We start from the raw sequence: 19,946 nt of genomic DNA on the forward strand, positions 1-19,946 counted from the left end.
AAATTGTAAAGTACAGCATGAACACTCTTTGTTTATATAAGTATTCTATTGTCATTTATAATTACCAGGCTTTGAATGTGGTTAACATTCATTAGTATCCTGATTGGTCAAATCTAAAACTCTCTTTATCAAACAATACCAGCCCTGTATTCAGAATTAAGTAAATCTTGTCTCTTCTTCGGGAATATTAAAACCATCATTTTGCCAATAAGATAAACTATATGGGTGTTCTTTTTACGATAAAATGTTCTTCTCTAACTCCATAAATGTTGTTCTTGTGACATCACAACAACTGTGTATGCATTATAGAATTGTTCAGTATTTCATATACATTTATATATCAAATAAAAATCTTACTTGTTTTGAACTTTTTCAACGTTGTCATTTGCCAGTTAGAAAGAGGTTAATGATGGGAGAGAGAGAGATGGTAGGAGAGAGAGAAAGAGAGAGAGAGATGGTAGGAGAGAAAGAGAGAGAGAGATGGTAGGAGAAAGAGAGAGAGAGAGAGATGGTAGGAGAGAGAGAGAGATGGTAGGAGAGAGAGAAAGAGAGAGAGATGGTAGGAGAAAGAGAGAGAGAGAGAGAGAGAGAGAGAGAGAGAGAGAGAGAGAGAGAGAGAGAGAGAGAGAGGGAGAGAGAGAGAGAGAGAGAGATGGTAGGAGAGAGAGAGAGAGAGAGAGAGAGAGAGGAAGAGAGAGAGAGAGAGAGAGAGAGAGAGAGAGAGAGAGAGAGAGAGAGAGAGAAGAGAGAGAGAGATGGTAGGAGAGAGAGATGGTAGGAGAGAGAGAGAGAGAGAGAGATGGTAGGAGAGAGAGAGAGAGAGAGAGAGATGGTAGGAGAGAGAGAAAGAGAGAGATGGTAGGAGAGAGAGAAAGAGAGAGAGGCATAGGGTATGTAATGTATTGCAAACATCAACAATAAGGGAAACAATCAGGAAACGGTGCCATCTAGAAATTTGAGCCAAATTCTAAATTATTTTTGTAAGGAAAAAAAATACATTTCTAAGGTTTGATTGGCCGATAATATTTATTTTCAAGTCAGACAGCATTAAGCAGAAGAGGCTTTAAATATAAAAAATTGAGAGTGGGTGTGATATTACTTTCTTGACAAAACAGCTATGCTTCAGTTTACTTTACTGTGTAGCTCTGCTGTTTCTTATCTAAATTTGTATTACCTTGTAAATGCTTTTCACTTGTGTGCCTTTTATAAAATCTGTAACAGGTCTTGTCTAGGATCTGTTCTGTCACATGGATCTATTCAAACTTTCAACAATAATTTATAAATTTATTGGCATGTAGAGAAAAAAACACACTCATTCTACAGAATAGATCTACAGTGCCCGAGTCCTAACCTTATCACTTAGTCCTACCTTAACATATCTAGGGGTAAATTGTTGAGATCCTGTTTTATACATGAACTAAAATCCAAGATCAAGACTTTTCATCATCATACATGTTTGAGAAAGATTTTGCAAAAAGGCACTTAAATGAATAGCACTTTTGTATATGAATCCAGTAACCAAAAGATTATTTGTAAAATGATAAACACAACTACAGCTGACTCTTTTGTAGTCCTTCTGATATCATGATTAGATGATGGGGACAAGGTGTAGAAAGTCCGACAGAATTATAGGTTTTAAATCATTTAGATATTGAGGCTTTTGCTTATTATCTTTGGTTTGTAAAATTTTGATTACAACATTATTGAGGTATATTCCAATTTTTATATGTCAGGGTTTTTAAGATTGTTGGTAACTATTATGAAATATTTTCCTGAATTCTCTCAAAGGCAATTAATTCTACAAACAATTAGTGAACAAGTCTTATTGTGGCAAGTATTCAATACATTGGATTATATTTTGGCTCTTGGGATCAATAAATGGTATAAAAGAAAAAGAAGTATAGGGGGATGGATGGGGGGTGGGGGGGATGTCAGATATTTTTTGTTTTTTTTTTAATTGGTGTTGTGTGTTTTTCGATAAAATAATTCCTAATTACTGGTCTTTGATATGAACACTTCAATATACCAACCTTCAAGTAACTTAACAATGATTACTATTACTACGTGACAGACTTGAGGGCAGGATCATCACATGGGGTCACGTAAATCAGCTTTATTTAGCAGACCACTATTTTAATCCGATATGGTAGATGCGATCCCAGAGAGGTGGGGGATAAGAATTCTCTGAAAATTGCTGACTTGCAAGCCCAAGGGAAGAGGAAGGGGAAGGAAGGGGCCAAGGAAATCATTATTTCTTTTTAAGAATTCTCTCAGTATGATCTATCTGTGTATGTCTTTCAAAACCGAAAGGAAAAATAAATATAGAACCAGATGAATGTCAGATCAATATTTTTTTATCCTGGGGCTAGCTACTTAGAGCAGTTTTTGACTGTTTTATATTCAAGGGGCCCAGGGCTATATAACATTGGCTAGTATCACACACAGACACATATGCTCTGATGCACCTCTGGGCAATAAGGGCTAAAGGATTTATAACAACATATGTGTTATCTTCAACACTCCCTTAAATTTAGGTCAGGCAATAGTGAGCAAGTGTTTGTGTGTACATGTTGACTTGAAGAATTAGCCACGTGGATGGTTCTCAGCTGTATCGGTAACAGAATGTGAAACAGCCTTTATCTGTGAGTTTTATATCAGAGAATTGCTTTGAAGGACTGTATTGGAGTCATAGGAGAAATATTTTCTTGATTCCTGTTTTGACAGATGTTGTTTATTATTTATAATGGCAAAACCGATGTAAACAGTATCCTACAGCTTAGCACATGTACCAGTATATGTTTGTATAAAATGTTAATTTCAAATATTAATGCCTGTTTCATTGTTAGGTATATAGGGTCATTTGTTGTGATATAAATATTGCCTGCTCATGCCCATATGTGTGATATACAAGGATACAATGGAAACAGGTGGTGGCACATGTATATGTGTTGACTATAGGTTGGGGGATTCTTACCGACAAAAATTTGATGGTGGTGTACTTTAGTGAACCTTTGACTTCTGTTTTGAGATATTGGAAACAAAAACTCTCTTGACTTAAGATGTATGATGCAATCTGTATATGTTTCTACTACGGTTTGTTAGTGTGTTATAGCATATCCTTAATGGCGTGGTAAATCAAATTCCTGGTTGCTGACTCTCAAAATTCACAGAATTTAATAGCATATTGATACCTAAGTTAATAGAGAACAAATTGACAACAATTACAATTTTCAAATGTCAGTCAGTGTTTAAATTTTCTAAAGCAGTTAGGAAAAAAAATAATAAAATTCACATTTTTTTTTTTACATATTCCAGTGCATGACATATAATCATTTGAATATGATGATGGCTTGTCATTTTTGTAGAAAACATCACAACACACACACTAATTTTTACAATATTCACAGCATTGCACTTTTCTAATGAATTCTTCAATACATCATCATTATTTTAAAATTAAAATACCTATATATGACTACTTGATCTTGGATCATCTTTATGACATTCCTGTACATACTTGGATATATGTATGATCTGTCGCATTGACTGACAGCATTGCAGTCATTATTCCTGTATTATAATTGATAAAAAATTAATTCGTTTATCTTAAACAACAGCAGCAATTAAAAATGTGTTTCTCAAGCAGTTCTTTCAAAAAACTTGTTTTCTTTGATGCACACAGTGAGTGCAAATGCTTGATTATGAGTTGTAACGAATCTGACATGGCTGTCACTGAAATATTATAAAGTTGTTATAACATTTGTAGCTTTTATACATTATAGGTATTTCAGTAAGTAATAAATAAATCTTATAACAAGGTGCTCGGTGATATATCACAGCAGTGTATGAAAAATTCATGTGAAACAGAAATACAATGGCAGTTGATGAGTTCCATAATCACTTAAAGTCATTCAAGTATTTCATTAGCCTTTATTGACATCATGTCATAAAGATGATCCAAGATTTTTACATGGTAACATTGCACATGATTCCTTACAATAATTTCCTAAGAAACATGAATCCCGTATAAAGGTTGAATTCCCCCTTCCCCATAGCCTCTAACTCATTATATTTGTTTTACTCCAATTATGATAAGACCATTAGAATGTATTTAAAATGTTATGCAATAAAAAAGAAGTTCTATCTCTATAAAATATGTACACAGGTTTTAAAATAAAAGCAAGTACACCATTTCTCCACAGTGAGCCTATGTCTGGTAATAAGTCCACCCGTATGTATTTCTGTTCAGTAGAATTACCAACAAATCTATTACATTACTCTGTAATAAGCCCAGTTGGTTACAGGTTTTCCATCTCCATAACTCCTCCTGTTGCTGGGTATCATCCCACCAACAAAAATCACTGTTCTGCCGACATGACTGTGTGTTGGAGGTTATGTGCTGCCTCCATCCCCAGACTTTGGGTTAGAGGTTGTGTTAAAGGTTATATGTTGTCCCCTTTGCCTTCTTGCAAGTATGTAAACGATTTTGTAGAACTTAGCTTGTTTATCTGGAATTTTACATACAAATATGTTTTTATTCATCCTCTGATAACTCTGTTTCAATCAGTTCAACATACTTTCTGCATTAAATCTATAGTCATAATGTTAATACCTAGTGTTTTGTTTGTCTTCATTACAGGACAAGCTTGACCCTGAAGTGAAAAAATTACTGGCCCTTAAGGCAGAGTATAAGACTGCTACTGGCAAGGACTGGAAGCCCCAGCCAGTTGAGGTCACCCCAAAGTCCACCGAGTCATCCAGCTCCAACATGGCTGAATCTGCAGAAGCAAAAGATCTGAAGGCACAGATTGATGCCCAGGGTGAGAAAGTCCGGTCACTCAAATCTTCTGGGGCAGCAAAGGTATATACATATCTGATTGTGACTTAAGTTATCTAAGTGTTGTGTTAGTTATTAGGTTTTTGTAGATGAAAATTTTACCATTGTGAAAGGGAAAATGAGGTATGACCTTTTGACCTTTACAGGGTGATGTTGATAAAGAGGTACAGACACTGCTGGCCTTAAAAGGTAAATACAAGGACCTGACAGGGGAGGAATTGGGAGGAGGAGGACGGCAAAACAAGAAAGATAAAAAGGCCAAAGAAAACAAACCACCAAAGAAACAGGAAAAAACACCGGTCAAGGACGACTCGGCGAGCAAGGATGACTTGGAAAACAAGGACATGAAGAAAGTCACAAGGTGCGTCCAGACACATTTAGATTTCACTAGAGGATGTAGAATATGTTTAAAATTTGCCAGGGTCTGATAAACACACATTTACTTCACAAAATATATTTCCAGGTGATAAAATTGTGTGTTGGGTCAAATGTAACTTCTGGCTGGTTTTATTAGAAAAATGATTTAACACAAAAGATATAGACAGGATAATGGTTCTGCTCCATATGATGACTGGAAAGTTTCTCTGACTTCATCACTGAGTTGGTATTCCATTTCTAGCTTCACCTCTTAGTAAGTAAAATTAGGACAGAATTATATAAGTTTATGGTATGAGTGTTAAACACTGAAAAGTGGTGTAGTCTTTAGTATAGCCTGAGTGATTATATTTGGGAGGAGCAGTATTTTGTACTTTCTCTCCATTGTAGACTCTGTCTAGAGGCAAAGAAAGAAGAAAATTTATCGGACTGGTATCAACAGGTATGTGGGCATGACCAACTGAACTGAACCCTGTATACTCTCTACACATGAAGATGGTAGATCTAAAGTTACAAATTGATTTACTGTTAAATCATTCCTATACGGGTTCTATTTTCATTGATTTTGTGGGCACTCATAGTCCATGAATTTACATGACTACAAACTTTTGAAATAAATAAAAGCAGACTTATTGAGCTATATTTATCAACAAAATCATAAGTCCAGAAAACTTACAAAAAAAAAAACCCAAAAATAAACAATGAAATATATAAAGCAATAAATTGATTGGTTAATATTTCATTAGCTGGTCGGTATCTTAATTTTCAAAATGCTGAAAAAGCACATTAAAACAGAATAAGGTGTTGAGTCTGAACAGGTAAGAATGTTATTCTGACTTTTGAAGTCACTTAGGTATGATTTACGACATGTAACATATGTATTTTCCAGGTCATCACGAAGTCGGAGATGATTGAGTATTATGATGTGAGTGGCTGCTACATCTTGCGCCCATGGTCCTACTCCATCTGGGAATTCATTAAGGAATTCTTTGATAGAGAGATCAAGAAACTTGGCGTAGAGAACACTTACTTCCCCATGTTTGTCTCTAATCAGGCACTGGAAAGGGAGAAAACCCACATAGAGGATTTTGCTCCAGAGGTGAGATTTATTATGATCTTCAGCATTCATCCCATGTCTGGTAATAAGCCCATGCTAATCAATCACAGTTTCTTAGAAATGCTTTACCATTGCTATTTAATAAGCCCACCCCTTAAAACCTGGAGTTATGTGCTATTCCAGTGCACTTTAATAAGCCCACCTCTTAAACCAGAAGTTATGTACTATACCATTGTTATATAATAAGCCCACCCCTTAAAGCCAGAAGTTATGTGCTATACCAGTGTACTTTTTAAGCCCATCCCTTGAATAAAGCCAGCAGTTATGAGCTAGTTCCCTAGGCCTATTATAAATAAGTACTATTTTGGCTTTTTTTGTCCCATTTTTCGCTGACCATTTTGACGCTTCTGCTATCCAACTATTACTCACCCTCCAGAATTCTTGCAGACCAGTCAGTATTCTTATTCAACATATGTTTAACTATAGGTTGCCTGGGTAACCAAATCTGGGAAGTCAGATCTAGCTGAACCTATAGCCATTAGACCAACCAGCGAGACTGTAATGTACCCGTCGTATGCCAAGTGGATTCAGTCACATCGAGACCTGCCACTTAAACTTAATCAGTGGTGCAATGTTGTGGTATGTACAATACAAAGCTTGTATTCCTGGGGTAATCTGGAAAGCATATTTTATACATTTAGGCTATTTTACACAGTCACAGTGTCAAGAAATTCCTCTACAATGAATTCTATTCTTAGTTGTGACTGAGAAGTATAACTTTCTATCTACAGTGGTAATTTGAATTTCATGAAAATTTTTTGCTATTTTTGAAAAGGATATGAAAATAGAAACACTCACTTGATTTCCAGTATTCCTCTCATATAGATGGCTAAGTATATTTGATGTTTTCATCATCAAAAGCTTGTGCCCAAGATAATCCACATACTACACCAAATGTTTTTTATTTACCTTAGAGTAATTTACTAGCGTCAAGTTCTACTCATGGTTGAAATAAGTGATAGTCAAGTTAAGCCTAAAGTGATTGTCGAGTTAGGTCTAAAGTGATTGTCAAGTTAGGTCTAATGTGATTGTCAAGTTAAGTCTAAAGTGATAGTCAAGTTAAGCCTAAAGTGATTGTCAAGTTAGGCCTAAAGTGATAGTCAAGTTAGGTCTAAAGTGATAGTCAAGTTAAGCCTAAAGTGATTGTCAAGTTAGGTTAAAGTGATTGTCAAGTTAGGCTTAAAGTGATTGTCAAGTTAGGTTAAAGTGATTGTCAAGTTAGGCCTAAAGTGATTGTCAAGTTAGGTCTAAAGTGATCGTCAAGTTAGGTCTAAAGTGATAGTCAAGTTAAGCCTAAAGTGATTGTCAAGTTAGGCCTAAAGTGATAGTCAAGTTAGGTCTAAAGTGATTGTCAAGTTAGGTTAAAGTGATTGTCAAGTGAGGCCTAAAGTGATTGTCAAGTTAAGCCTAAAGTGATTGTCAAGTTAGGTCTAAAGTGATTGTCAAGTTAGGTTAAAGTGATTGTCAAGTGAGGCCTAAAGTGATTGTCAAGTTAGGCCTAAATTGATAGTCAAGTTAGGTCTAAAGTGATTGTCAAGTTAGGTCTAAAGTGATTGTTAAGTTAGGTCTAAAGTGATTGTCAAGTTAGGTCTAAAGTGATTGTCAAGTTAGGCCTAAAGTGATTGTTAAGTTAGGCCTAAAGTGATAGTCAAGTTAGGCCTAAAGTGATTGTCAAGTTAGGTCTAAAGTGATTGTCAAGTTAGGTTAAAGTGATTGTCAAGTTAGGTCTAAAGTGATAGTCAAGTGAGGCCTAAAGTGATTGTCAAGTTAGGTCTAAAGTGATTGTCAAGTTAGGCCTAAAGTGATTGTCAAGTTAGGTTAAAGTGATCGTCAAGTTAGGTTAAAGTGATTGTCAAGTTAGGCCTAAAGTGATAGTCAAGTTAGGCCTAAATTGATAGTCAAGTTAGGTCTAAAGTGATTGTCAAGTTAGGCCTAAAGTGATCGTCAAGGTAGGCCTAAAGTGATTGTCAAGCTAGGCCTAAAGTGATAGTCAAGTTAGGCCTAAAGTGATTGTCAAGTTAGGTCTAAAGCGATTGTCAAGTTAGGCCTAAGTTATCATTTGACCATTGGAAGAGTTGAAAATGTGTATATATTGTATATTAAGCCTTCATGCAATGAGTTCTGATATAAGTTAGCACATTTTGATGTACAGTGTAATTACTGATTAAAATTTTCAAAACATATACAATATTGTATTGGAAGTTTTAACTCAAGTGATACTAGAAACATTTCTATTAAATTTAGAAGAACCAGAAATCTAGAGCATCTAGTCGTGGCAGATTCTAAATTCAGATTAAATGGAAAATAAAATGCAGACATAAAGAGATACCAATGGTTATTGTTTTACAGAGATGGGAGTTCAAACATCCACAACCATTTCTGAGAACAAGAGAATTCTTATGGCAGGAAGGCCACACAGCATACAGTAATGCTAAGGATGCACAAGAGGAGGTTTGTAGTTGAATGATAAGGTGATGAGCCTTGACATAATTATTACACTTCACAGGGATTTCATTTTAACTGCCACAGTATTGATTAATTTAAGGAGTGCTAATTTTGCTGTTATAGGATGAAATGAAAATTTTGAAAGAAAGTCTTTTTGATTAAGATTTTTAAAAAAAAAACTGCAAATAATTGAACAATTAAAAGCCTTTCTTTCTTTCTTTCCTTCTTTATATAAGGATTTGTGCCTTCAAATGAAAGTCACCACAAGTTGTAAGTGATGATCCTTTAGTTAAAGTGTCTGATACCTGTTGGACTTTCAGGTATACACAATACTGGAGCTGTATGCCCGAGTGTATGAGGAACTCCTGGCCATCCCAGTGGTGCGAGGAAGGAAAACAGAGAAGGAAAAATTCGCTGGAGGAGATTTTACAACTACAGTCGAGGCCTATATCAGTGCTAGTGGGCGTGCCATTCAGGTGAGTTTCTATCCATTACAGTTGGAACGATCAGCACCATTCATTGATAATTAGAAGTTTCAATGATTAACAAGAAGTTTGTTGTATCACTGTATGTGCTGAAATGTTCTGTGAAACATCACCCCAAAAAAAAGGGGCCTGTATTTCTGTGCAATGATTTGTCAGTTCTGTCTTACATGTAACTGGCTTTTGTGATGGTCAAGATCTTTTCTTCTTAAAATTGTAGGGAGCCACATCTCACCATCTTGGTCAGAACTTCTCAAAGATGTTTGAGATAGTGATTGAGGACCCAGAGACACGGGAGAAGCAGTTTGTCTATCAAAACTCATGGGGTATCACCACTAGGACAATAGGTGTGCTGTGTATGATCCATGGCGACAACAATGGGCTTGTACTTCCACCTAGAGTGGCTGGTGTACAGGTAGGTTGTTTGATTCAACACAATGACAATTTGTCATCTGATATTGATTCTCCACTTGGCTGTTTATTGGGACTCTCGTCATGTGTATGATCCCACTGTATCTCATTTTCCACAATTACATTTCCAAAAAGGTTATTTATCAAAATAAATTTGAAATTCTTGAAGTTGTCATTGATGTACACTGTACTGCCAGTTTCAAAGTACAAGTTTGACCACTGCTTAATGTTATTGTAACATAATTTTATCAGGTTTTACTTACCTAAATGTTTATTTACACAGGTGATAATTGTTCCCTGTGGTATCACAGCTAACTTATCAGACGCAGAAGGGGAAAGTGTGTATGAGAAGTGTAAGGACCTACAGAAATCACTCACAGCTGCTGGCATCAGGACCAAGTGTGATCTGCGTGATAATTACTCTCCAGGCTGGAAATTCTACCACTGGGAGCTTAAAGTAAACAGTTCATTATTCACAAATTTGTCAAGGGTTTGGGACACTGACTTTTTGTTCAGGCTGTCCGAAAATTCTGTGCTAGGTTATATTGTCCTATTAGTAAAGTCAACGGCCTCATTTACAATTGCTAATTGTTAAAGAATAGTGCCTTGTTGTGAGACCTGCTTTCTTGTAGTACAATTTACTCTCTGTAAACTTGATGGTAATTTTGGAATAAAAACTTGTTATTCTGTCTACAGCCACTGAGAATGTGTGGTTTTATAAAATATGAAAATTGGATATATTTACCACTGTGTCTTGTTTGTAAATACGGTGTAAGATAGAAGGACCAATGATGTAAACAAAGTGTTAGATAGATGTAGCAATGATGTAAACAAGGTGTTAGATAGAAGGGGCAATGTTGTACACAAGGTGTTAGATAGATGTAGCAATGATGTAAACAAGGTGTTAGATAGATGTAGCAATGATGTAAACAAGGTGTTAGATAGATGGAGCAATGATGTAAACAAGGTGTTAGATAGATGGAGCAATGATGTAAACAAGGTGGAATGATGTAAACAAGGTGTTAGATAGATGTAGCAATGATGTAAACAAGGTGGAATGATGTAAACAAGGTGGAATGATGTAATCAAGGTGTTAGATAGAAGGAGCAATGATGTAAACAAGGTGGAATCATGTAAACAAGGTGTTAGATAGATGTAGCAATGATGTAAACAAGGTGTTAGATAGATGTAGCAATGATGTAAACAAGGTGTTAGATAGATGTAGCAATGATGTAAACAAGGTGTTAGATAGATGTAGCAATGATGTAAACAAGGTGTTAGATAGATGTAGCAATGATGTAAACAAGGTGTTAGATAGATGTAGCAATGATGTAAACAAGGTGTTAGATAGATGGAGCAATGTTGTTAACAAGGTGTTAGATAGATGTAGCAATGATGTAAACAAGGTGTTAGATAGATGTAGCAATGATGTAAACAAGGTGTTAGATAGATGTAGCAATGATGTAAACAAGGTGTTAGATAGATGGAGCAGTGATATATTAAACAGATGTTTAAATGAACAAGCAGTTATGCCATGAATGTGATTTTTCTTGCTTTTCATGATAGATTGTGCAAAGTTTTGTGAAAGATTTCACCCAATGTTATCATGATGGTGAATCTTATTTTGTCTTGTGATTTGTAAACTTAATTACATCATTTGTTTACAGGGTGTGCCACTTCGAATTGAGCTAGGTCCTCGCGACATTAAAAAGAGCCAGGCTGTCACCGTGAGACGAGACTCGGGTGCAAAGTCAACTGTTTCTATGGACAAATTGGCAGCAACTATCATGGATACTCTCAGTGACATCCAACAAAGTTTGTTTGCAAAGTAAGATCATTGACCAACTATCCCAGTTTCTGCTGGAATCTCTTTTTCACAGCTACTCCATGCCACAGATTTCATAAGTCATATCTCATTTTGACGAACTTCAAATTTGTTCCTTTAAATTAGTCTTATGAATAATTATTGAATTGAACCATCAGTTTACAAGCTTACCTTATGAAGGGAGATAATTGTAATCTGAAACTGTGATTTTAAACCATAATCTGAAATTGTGGCTTTTTTACTACAGAGCCAACAAGGACCTGTCCAACCATATGTCAGTGTCACATGACTGGGAGGACTTCTGCAACAGCCTAGACGATAAGAAGATCATCCAGGCTCCATTTTGTGGAGCAATTCCTTGCGAGGACAAGATCAAAAAAGATAGTGCCAGGTACACATTTTGCATTGTCACCAAATATTTTGAGTACTGTTAGATATTGTTCCAACATCAAGATGGCAAAAAAACCATATTCCTGTGCTTTTATTATTCTGTGTTTACTTTAAATAGAATGTGGTAATAAAAATTTTGCTATCCAAAGATAACAAGCAAAGGCCCCAACATTTAAAACATGTACAGAGAGGTTTTCTGAGGGATATGTTTTTTTTCCAGGGATGCTGTGGTGGAGGAAGGAGCACCAGCTATGGGAGCCAAAGGGCTGTGTATCCCTTTTCAGCAGCCAAAGGAGATGGCTAGCGGTACAAAGTGCATCACCCCAGGTTGTTCAAAGGATGCCAAATATTACACACTATTTGGAAGGAGCTATTGAGAAAGTTACAGAGATGTTTATGTACCTGGAGAGATTGGTAAGATGGTTGATCGACAAGATATATTACTCTGAATCCCTATCATCACCATTAGTTTAGGAACTCTCTGTTTCACCATTGAATTATTTATTGAGAACCAACTCACTGAAACCTGTGTAATAGTGAAGTGTTTCGAACTGATTCGAACTGAAAAGGTTGTGGATACTTAAAAGCTGAAGTTTCCTCCGATTTGAGGAGAAAACTATAATATGATGAACAGGAGTCAACATTTCAAACAGGTTAACTTGCCATTATCAAGTGTGACAAGATGTTTTATAGTGCAATATAATGTGAAATATTTGCATAAACATATCGTCCAAATCTTGAGAACTAGAATTTTATTTAAAATAAAAGATGATGCAATTTCTTATATCCTTGTTTAGTTTTTTTGTCTCAACAATTAATGTTGTAAAATGTAATTTACGTGTTGGTTTGTAAGTGAACATGCTCTCACGCCTCCTTTGTTCTGAAACCTACTCGTTCTGTCTACGAATGGTGTTAACTTATGGCTGTACAAGGCTTCTTGTTTCTACTTCAGATTTATTTTAGATTCACATAAATGTGTGCTATAATACTATGCCATTCACATATAACTTTCTCTATGGTAGTATTTATAAAATCCCCTTGATCAAAACATGTACCACTTGGACAAATCACAGTCAGAAGACAGCTGTTGAGTACCAGTATTAACACTCAATATTTTATCTGTATATCACTGACATCTACTGAACTACTCATCAATGAAGGGAGGTATGTTGCAAGAATACTGATCCTTCTATACAACAATCTTGTCAGGACTGTAAATGTTCAGTCACTTCAGACATTTTGGTAAAATAAGTACATTACAAAGGAGCAGTAGGTGTGCTGTGTACTGATATTAGGTCACTAAAACCATCACCTCAAGGTCAAAGGTTAAGAACTCAAGTACTACTTTTTTTGCTGTCAAAACTTTTGTGAAACAATAGATATCTTGATGACACTTGGCACAGAACTACATCACCAAACAGATCACTGTGACCTTCAGCTGAAGGTCATCTTTACTAAGCAGAATTTCACTAAATAATTAATATTTTGTTATGTCATTATGAAGTAAAGGTGACCAATATCAAATGGCAAGTGAATATCACTAGATATAGAGGTCATGGTCAGCTTCATACTATGAAGCATTGCTGAAAAATGAAATGACTAAGTGTGTGATCAAAGGTCAAATAATGGATGGTTCAGGATGTAATGAAGAGATCCCCAAAGAATATCAGCATCCACCAATTAGTTGGATTTTTTTCCCTTTCTTGTTCTTCTATCTACTTATATACTCTGAACACTGAACGTGGGCAATAAGGCACAATGGAAAATCTACACAAAGATCCCTCCAGTACTTATATAGCAATAACAAGCTGCATTTGGTCGTTTTGATTTTTTGTCATTCATCTCAAAATGGATAGCGTATAACCAGAAAGTATTGGGAACTTGCATCTGAAATCAAGTGCAATCCTTCCAGTACTTTTCCAGAAACACTGGTAACAAACTATTTCCAACATAATAAAAAGATGGCATCCTGGTGGCCATTTTGTTTTTCCTAACAGTCCCAAAATGGACAATGCACAACCAGGGAACATGGGAAACCTGAAACTTGGGTATGATTATCTAGTATATAAACAAAAAAGTGATAACAATTAACTTTATTGTTACAATTAAGATGGCTGTCACTCAGCATTTTCTTTCCTTGTCCCAAAATGAACAGTGCATAACTAAAGGGTTACCTACATAGAAAATTTAAGAATGACCTCATGAATATTTACCACCAAAATCAAAGATGGCTGTCTGTTGGGCTTTTCAAACCACTCTGCAACAATGGCCCATCCATCCTCCTGTAAATAATTTTTGTTACTGCTATTTCTTTAGAAGTACTGAATGGATCTTTCTCAAATTTAATATGTAGGTTCCACTCTGTCCCAAGATATCCATATGTAATTTTGGGACTGATCAAAAAACTAAAAATGGCTGCCATCTTGGATTCGATAGTTTTTTAAGGTTATTTCTGAGAAGAAATGGATGGATCTTAAATGATATGTCCTAGTTGCGCCCATTATATTTGGACTGATCAGAAAAAACAAAATGGCAGAAAGGTGGTGATCTTTGTTTTTGATTTTGAAAGGTTATTATTGCTATTTCTTGAGAAGTATTTTATAGATCATTCTTAAATTTCAGATGTAGGTTTCCCTTGGTCCCTAGTTGTGCCAGTTTGATTTTGGAACAGACATCTTAGATTTTGACTATGAAAAATTGTTATCGCTATTTCTTGAGAACTTCAGCACAGATCTTTCCCAAATTTCATGTGTATGCTTTCCATCATCCCTAGTTGTGCCTGTTTGATTTTAGTACTGATCAGAAAAAAACAAAATGGCCCACAAGCGACCACCCTGGATTTTGACTTTGAAAGTTATCACCATTTCTCGAGAACTCCTTTATAGATATTTCTCAAAATTCAAAATTTATGTATAGGTTCTTTAAGGTCCCTAGTTATGGCTGTTTGAGTTTGGGACTGATCAGAAAAACAAAATGGCTAACAGGCAGTCATCTTGGATTTTGCCTAGTAAAGATTGTTATTGCTATTTATTAAGTACTGAATGGATATCTCTCAAATTTCATACTAATGTTCCCTTTGGTCTCTCCTTGTGCTCGTTAGATTTTGTGACTGATCAGAAGAAACAAAATGGCTTCAAGATGGCCATTTTGGAATTCGCAGGTAAAGATTATCATCGCAATTTCTGCAAGGGAATGTTCAAATGTCTCATTATTATGAGCAAAAGAAGAGAAGAGAAAAGGAGAGAAAAAGATCCAATTTTCAAAGAGCATATAAAGATCAAACAATGGCGGGCACCAAGATCCATCTGGGATCTCGTTTATTTTTCTTATCAGTTCCAAAATGAATAATGCGAAATCTAGGGCCATGGGGAATCCAAGTATGAAATGTGATGATCAGTCTGTCTCTCCTTTAGTCACATGACCCAAATTCAGTTATCAATATCAAATTGTCTTATTCCTCATCAGCTTAATATTTTGTATTTACTGATGAATATGTTCTTATATAATCACAGACCTTGTTTTGTCCACAAAATCAATTTTCAAGTTTTTTAAACAATTTTCTTATGAATCAAATCAATCTTCACAGCAATTTACCAAAAACATAAATTACCTTAATTATTTCAAATCAAGAACTGTCCCTCTGATTGTGACAGGGAGTGATGTGCACGACTTCTGTAAACACCACTTCATTAGAACTAATGAGGAGTGAAATGTTTTATATTGATCATCAAAATATTTTTTGTGTCAGATAGTAGGAATGATATTATGGTGGTTAAGTCATTTATATATTGCTAGTGCATCATAACCAAGACTATTTACTGGAAAGGACCTCTTTCACGAACAATGGAATTTTGCCCACGACCCAATTTAATCCAAACCATGTTGCATTTATAGCACCCCAATACACCATGCGGAAATAGCACATAAAATTTTCAAAAGGTCCATAGGGCCTGAATTATTATAGAATTTGTGACATTAACTGAGGGTATAAGGTAAGGTTCAGAAATGGCTCCATAACAAGGCAAGGGTTCATCGCAAGGCTTCTTATAACCACTTATTTTGTTCATTGGAATCTATTTGTCATTTTAAGCAAACATTATTTGTCAAATTTGGCATCAGAAAAAAGTTACGATCAATTAAATAAAGAAAAATGTGATTTTTTCTTGATTTTTAGCCAACCATCTAATAGATGGTGGGTTATTCAAATCGCCCTGCGTCCATGGTCCGTCGTCCGTCCGTCCGTAAACAATTCTTGTTACCGCTATTTCTGGAAAAGTACTGGATGGATCTTTCTCAAATTTCACATGCACGTTCCCCTAGGTCCCTAGTTGTGCATTGTACCTTTTTTTTAACTGATTTGAATTCAAGATGGCCGACAGGTGGCCATCTTGGATTTTGGAAGTAAAAATTTGTTACCGCTATTTCTGGAAAAGTACTGGATGGATCTTTCTCAAATTTCATATGCAGTTTCCCCTTGGTCACTAGTTGTGCATTGTACCTTATTTTGACTGATTCGAATTCAAGATGGCCGACAGGTGGCCATCTTGGATTTTGGAAGTAAAAGTTTGTTACCGCTATTTCTGAGAAAGTACTGGATGGATCTTCCTTAAATTTCATATGCAGTTTCCCATTGGTCCCTAGTTGTGCATTATACCTTTTTGGACTGATTCGAATTCAAGATGGCCGACAGGCAGCCATCTTGGATTTTGGAAGTAAAAGTTTGTTACTGCTATTTCCTGGAAAGTACTGAATGGATCTTCCTCAAATTTCATATGCAGTTTCCCCTTAGTCCCTAGTTGTGCATTGTACCTTTTTTGGACTGATTCGAATTCAAGATGGCCGACAGGTGGCCATCTTGGATTTTGGAAGTAAAAGTTTGTTACCACTATTTCTGGAAAAGTACTGGATGGATCTTTCTCAAATTTCATATGCAGGTTCCCCTTGGTCCCTAGTTGTGCATTGTACCTATTTTGGACTGATTCGAATTCAAGATGGCCGACAGGCAGCTATCTTGGATTTTGGAAGTAAAAGCCTGTTACTGCTATTTCTTGGAAAGTACTGGATGGATCTTTCTCAAATTTCATATGCAGTTTCCCCTTGGTCACTAGTTGTGCATTGTACCTATTTTGGACTGATTCGAATTCAAGATGGCCGACAGGCAGCCATCTTGGATTTTGGAAGTAAAAGCCTGTTACTGCTATTTCTTGGAAAGTACTGAATGGATCTTTCTCAAATTTCATATGCAGTTTCCCCTTGGTCACTAGTTGTGCATTGTACCTTATTTTGACTGATTCGAATTCAAGATGGCCGACAGGTGGCCATCTTGGATTTTGGAAGTAAAAGTTTGTTACCGCTATTTCTGAGAAAGTACTGGATGGATCTTCCTTAAATTTCATATGCAGTTTCCCCTTGGTCCCTAGTTGTGCATTATACCTTTTTGGACTGATTCGAATTCAAGATGGCCGACAGGCAGCCATCTTGGATTTTGGAAGTAAAAGTTTGTTACTGCTATTTCCTGGAAAGTACTGAATGGATCTTCCTCAAATTTCATATGCAGTTTCCCCTTAGTCCCTAGTTGTGCATTGTACCTTTTTTGGACTGATTCGAATTCAAGATGGCCGACAGGCAGCCATCTTGGATTTTGGAAGTAAAAGTTTTTTACTGCTATTTCTTGGAAAGTACTGAAAGGATCTTTCTCAAATTTCATATGCAGTTTCCCCTTAGTCCACTGGATGGATCTTTCTCAAATTCCATATGCAGTTTCCCCTTGGTCCCTAGTTGTGCATTGTACCTTTTTTGGACTGATTCGAATTCAAGATGGCCGACAGGTGGCCATCTTGGATTTTGGAAGTAAAAGTTTGTTACCACTATTTCTGGAAAAGTACTGGATGGATCTTTCTCAAATTTCATATGCAGGTTCCCCTTGGTCCCTAGTTGTGCATTGTACCTATTTTGGACTGATTCGAATTCAAGATGGCCGACAGGCAGCTATCTTGGATTTTGGAAGTAAAAGCCTGTTACTGCTATTTCTTGGAAAGTACTGGATGGATCTTTCTCAAATTTCATATGCAGTTTCCCCTTGGTCACTAGTTGTGCATTGTACCTATTTTGGACTGATTCGAATTCAAGATGGCCGACAGGCAGCCATCTTGGATTTTGGAAGTAAAAGCCTGTTACTGCTATTTCTTGGAAAGTACTGGATGGATCTTTCTCAAATTTCATATGCAGTTTCCCCTTGGTCACTAGTTGTGCATTGTACCTTATTTGGACTGATTCGAATTCAAGATGGCCGACAGGTGGCCATCTTGGATTTTGGATGTAAAACTTTGTTACTGCTATTTCTTGGAAAGTACTGGATAGATCTTTCTCAAATTTCATATGCAGTTTCCCCTTGGTCCCTAGTTGTGCATTGTACCTTTTTTGGACTGATTCGAATTCAAGATTTTGAGAGTAAAATCTTGTTACTGCTATATCTGAGGAAGTACTGGATGGATCCTTCTGATACTTCATAGATATTGGTTTCCCTTGGTCCCTAGTTGTGCATTGTACCTTTTTTGGACTGATTTGAAATCAAGGTGGCCCACAGGCAGCCATCTTGGATGTCGACAGTAATACAGCACAAGCATATTGTCCATTATCCACCTGTAATTGACTGCTATCTAATAATACTTTGGGATCTTTTTCAAATGATATTTGCTAATAGGTGCTTAATAAAAATATCTTGTGCCATCATTGAGTACATTCAATGAAGACCAGTTCATGAACATTTACAACACCTGTAACAAACAAAAAAAAAAAATAAACAAATCTTCAAGAACTGAAAACAGATCCTCAAATGGTGGGCGCCAAGATCCCTCTGGGATCTCTTGTTAGAACAAAGTTTGATCTTAGGAGGAGTGTTTCAAACTCTTCCAGTTTCGGTGCACCCAAGCGCTTTTAATATATTTTGGCCCCTTATATTTGCTGTTCTTAGCCAAAAAATTGAAATTGAATTCGTGACCGGTAAGTCTGTCAATTAGCAGCTTAACTGCGTGGAGTCAGAATCTCGAAAGTGATGTCATGTGATTGATATGGTGTTGAGATATATTTCTTATCTAGGTTTTTGTTCTTCAAAATATGAAACAGAGATGAAGAAAGTTTAGAGATGACATTGGATATAAAAGCATCTTTGTAAGTAAAGTAAGAAGCCTGGAGGGCCCGTATCAGTGCTTTAGATCAAGTCTCTTAGAAAACATATTCAGTATGCACAGTAAAGTTACACATTTCGTTATGAACATCTACTAAGTAGCATAACACACTTTTTACTTGTGTGCACCTCATTCCATTTGACTTTATTTCATTAGATATATCTGGTAAATTTGTAGTTATAAAAAGGAGAAACTGTAACCAGTAAAACAGAGATAAAGTTTAGAGATGACATTGGATATAAAACATCTTTGCAAGTAAAGTAAGAGGCCTGGAGAGCCCATATCAGTTCTTTAAGATACACCATTTTCATAGGCATTGTCCACATTTAACTACAGGAATAAGGCTATAATAACCTGGCTCAAGTGGATGGCTGATTTACAATACAGATTCATTGAATTTATGGATTTCAACTCAACAGTATAACCCTTTTTTATCCTGCAACTGCATGGGCTTCGGTAAATGGAATACATATCAATCACATGACATCACTTTCGAGACTCTGACTCCACGCAATTAAGCTGCTAATTGACAAACTTACCGGTCACTAATTTTTTCGATTTTTTGGCTAATAACAGTAAATATAAGGGGCCAAAATATATCAAAAGCTCTTGGGTGCACTGAAACCGGAAGAGTTTGAAACACTCCTCCTAAGATCAAACTTTGTTCTAAAAATCAAGAAAAAATCACATTTTTCTTTATTTAATTGATCGTAACTTTTTTCTGATGCCAAATTTGACAAATAATGTTTGCTTAAAATGACAAATAGATTCCAATGAACAAATTAAGTGGTTATAAGAAGCCTTGCGATGAACCCTTGCCTTGTTGTGGAGCCATTTCTGAACCTTACCTTATACCCTCAGTTAACGTCACAAATTC

At 36.0% G+C, this 19,946-nt stretch overlaps 1 protein-coding gene across 1 annotated transcript in view; it reads left to right on the top strand.

The window, feature by feature from the left end:
- The window catches only part of LOC132543513 (bifunctional glutamate/proline--tRNA ligase-like), a 36,636-nt gene extending 23,970 nt beyond the window's left edge, over nt 1-12,666 (top strand). The window contains exons 25-36 of the mRNA XM_060207026.1: nt 4,640-4,861; nt 4,984-5,198; nt 5,603-5,654; nt 6,102-6,311; nt 6,756-6,908; nt 8,679-8,780; nt 9,095-9,250; nt 9,477-9,671; nt 9,951-10,124; nt 11,335-11,495; nt 11,740-11,883; nt 12,103-12,666. Of these exons, the coding sequence (XP_060063009.1) occupies nt 4,640-4,861; nt 4,984-5,198; nt 5,603-5,654; nt 6,102-6,311; nt 6,756-6,908; nt 8,679-8,780; nt 9,095-9,250; nt 9,477-9,671; nt 9,951-10,124; nt 11,335-11,495; nt 11,740-11,883; nt 12,103-12,259 (1,941 nt within the window). The 3' untranslated portion in view covers nt 12,260-12,666. The remainder of the gene's footprint in view (nt 1-4,639; nt 4,862-4,983; nt 5,199-5,602; nt 5,655-6,101; nt 6,312-6,755; nt 6,909-8,678; nt 8,781-9,094; nt 9,251-9,476; nt 9,672-9,950; nt 10,125-11,334; nt 11,496-11,739; nt 11,884-12,102) is intronic.
- The last annotated feature ends 7,280 nt before the right edge of the window (nt 12,667-19,946 follow it).

The sequence above is a fragment of the Ylistrum balloti genome, unplaced genomic scaffold, assembly GCF_031769215.1.
Source record: "Ylistrum balloti isolate Yb309-2 unplaced genomic scaffold, AGI_CSIRO_Ybal_v1 Utg369758, whole genome shotgun sequence".
Lineage (NCBI taxonomy): Eukaryota > Metazoa > Mollusca > Bivalvia > Pectinida > Pectinidae > Ylistrum > Ylistrum balloti.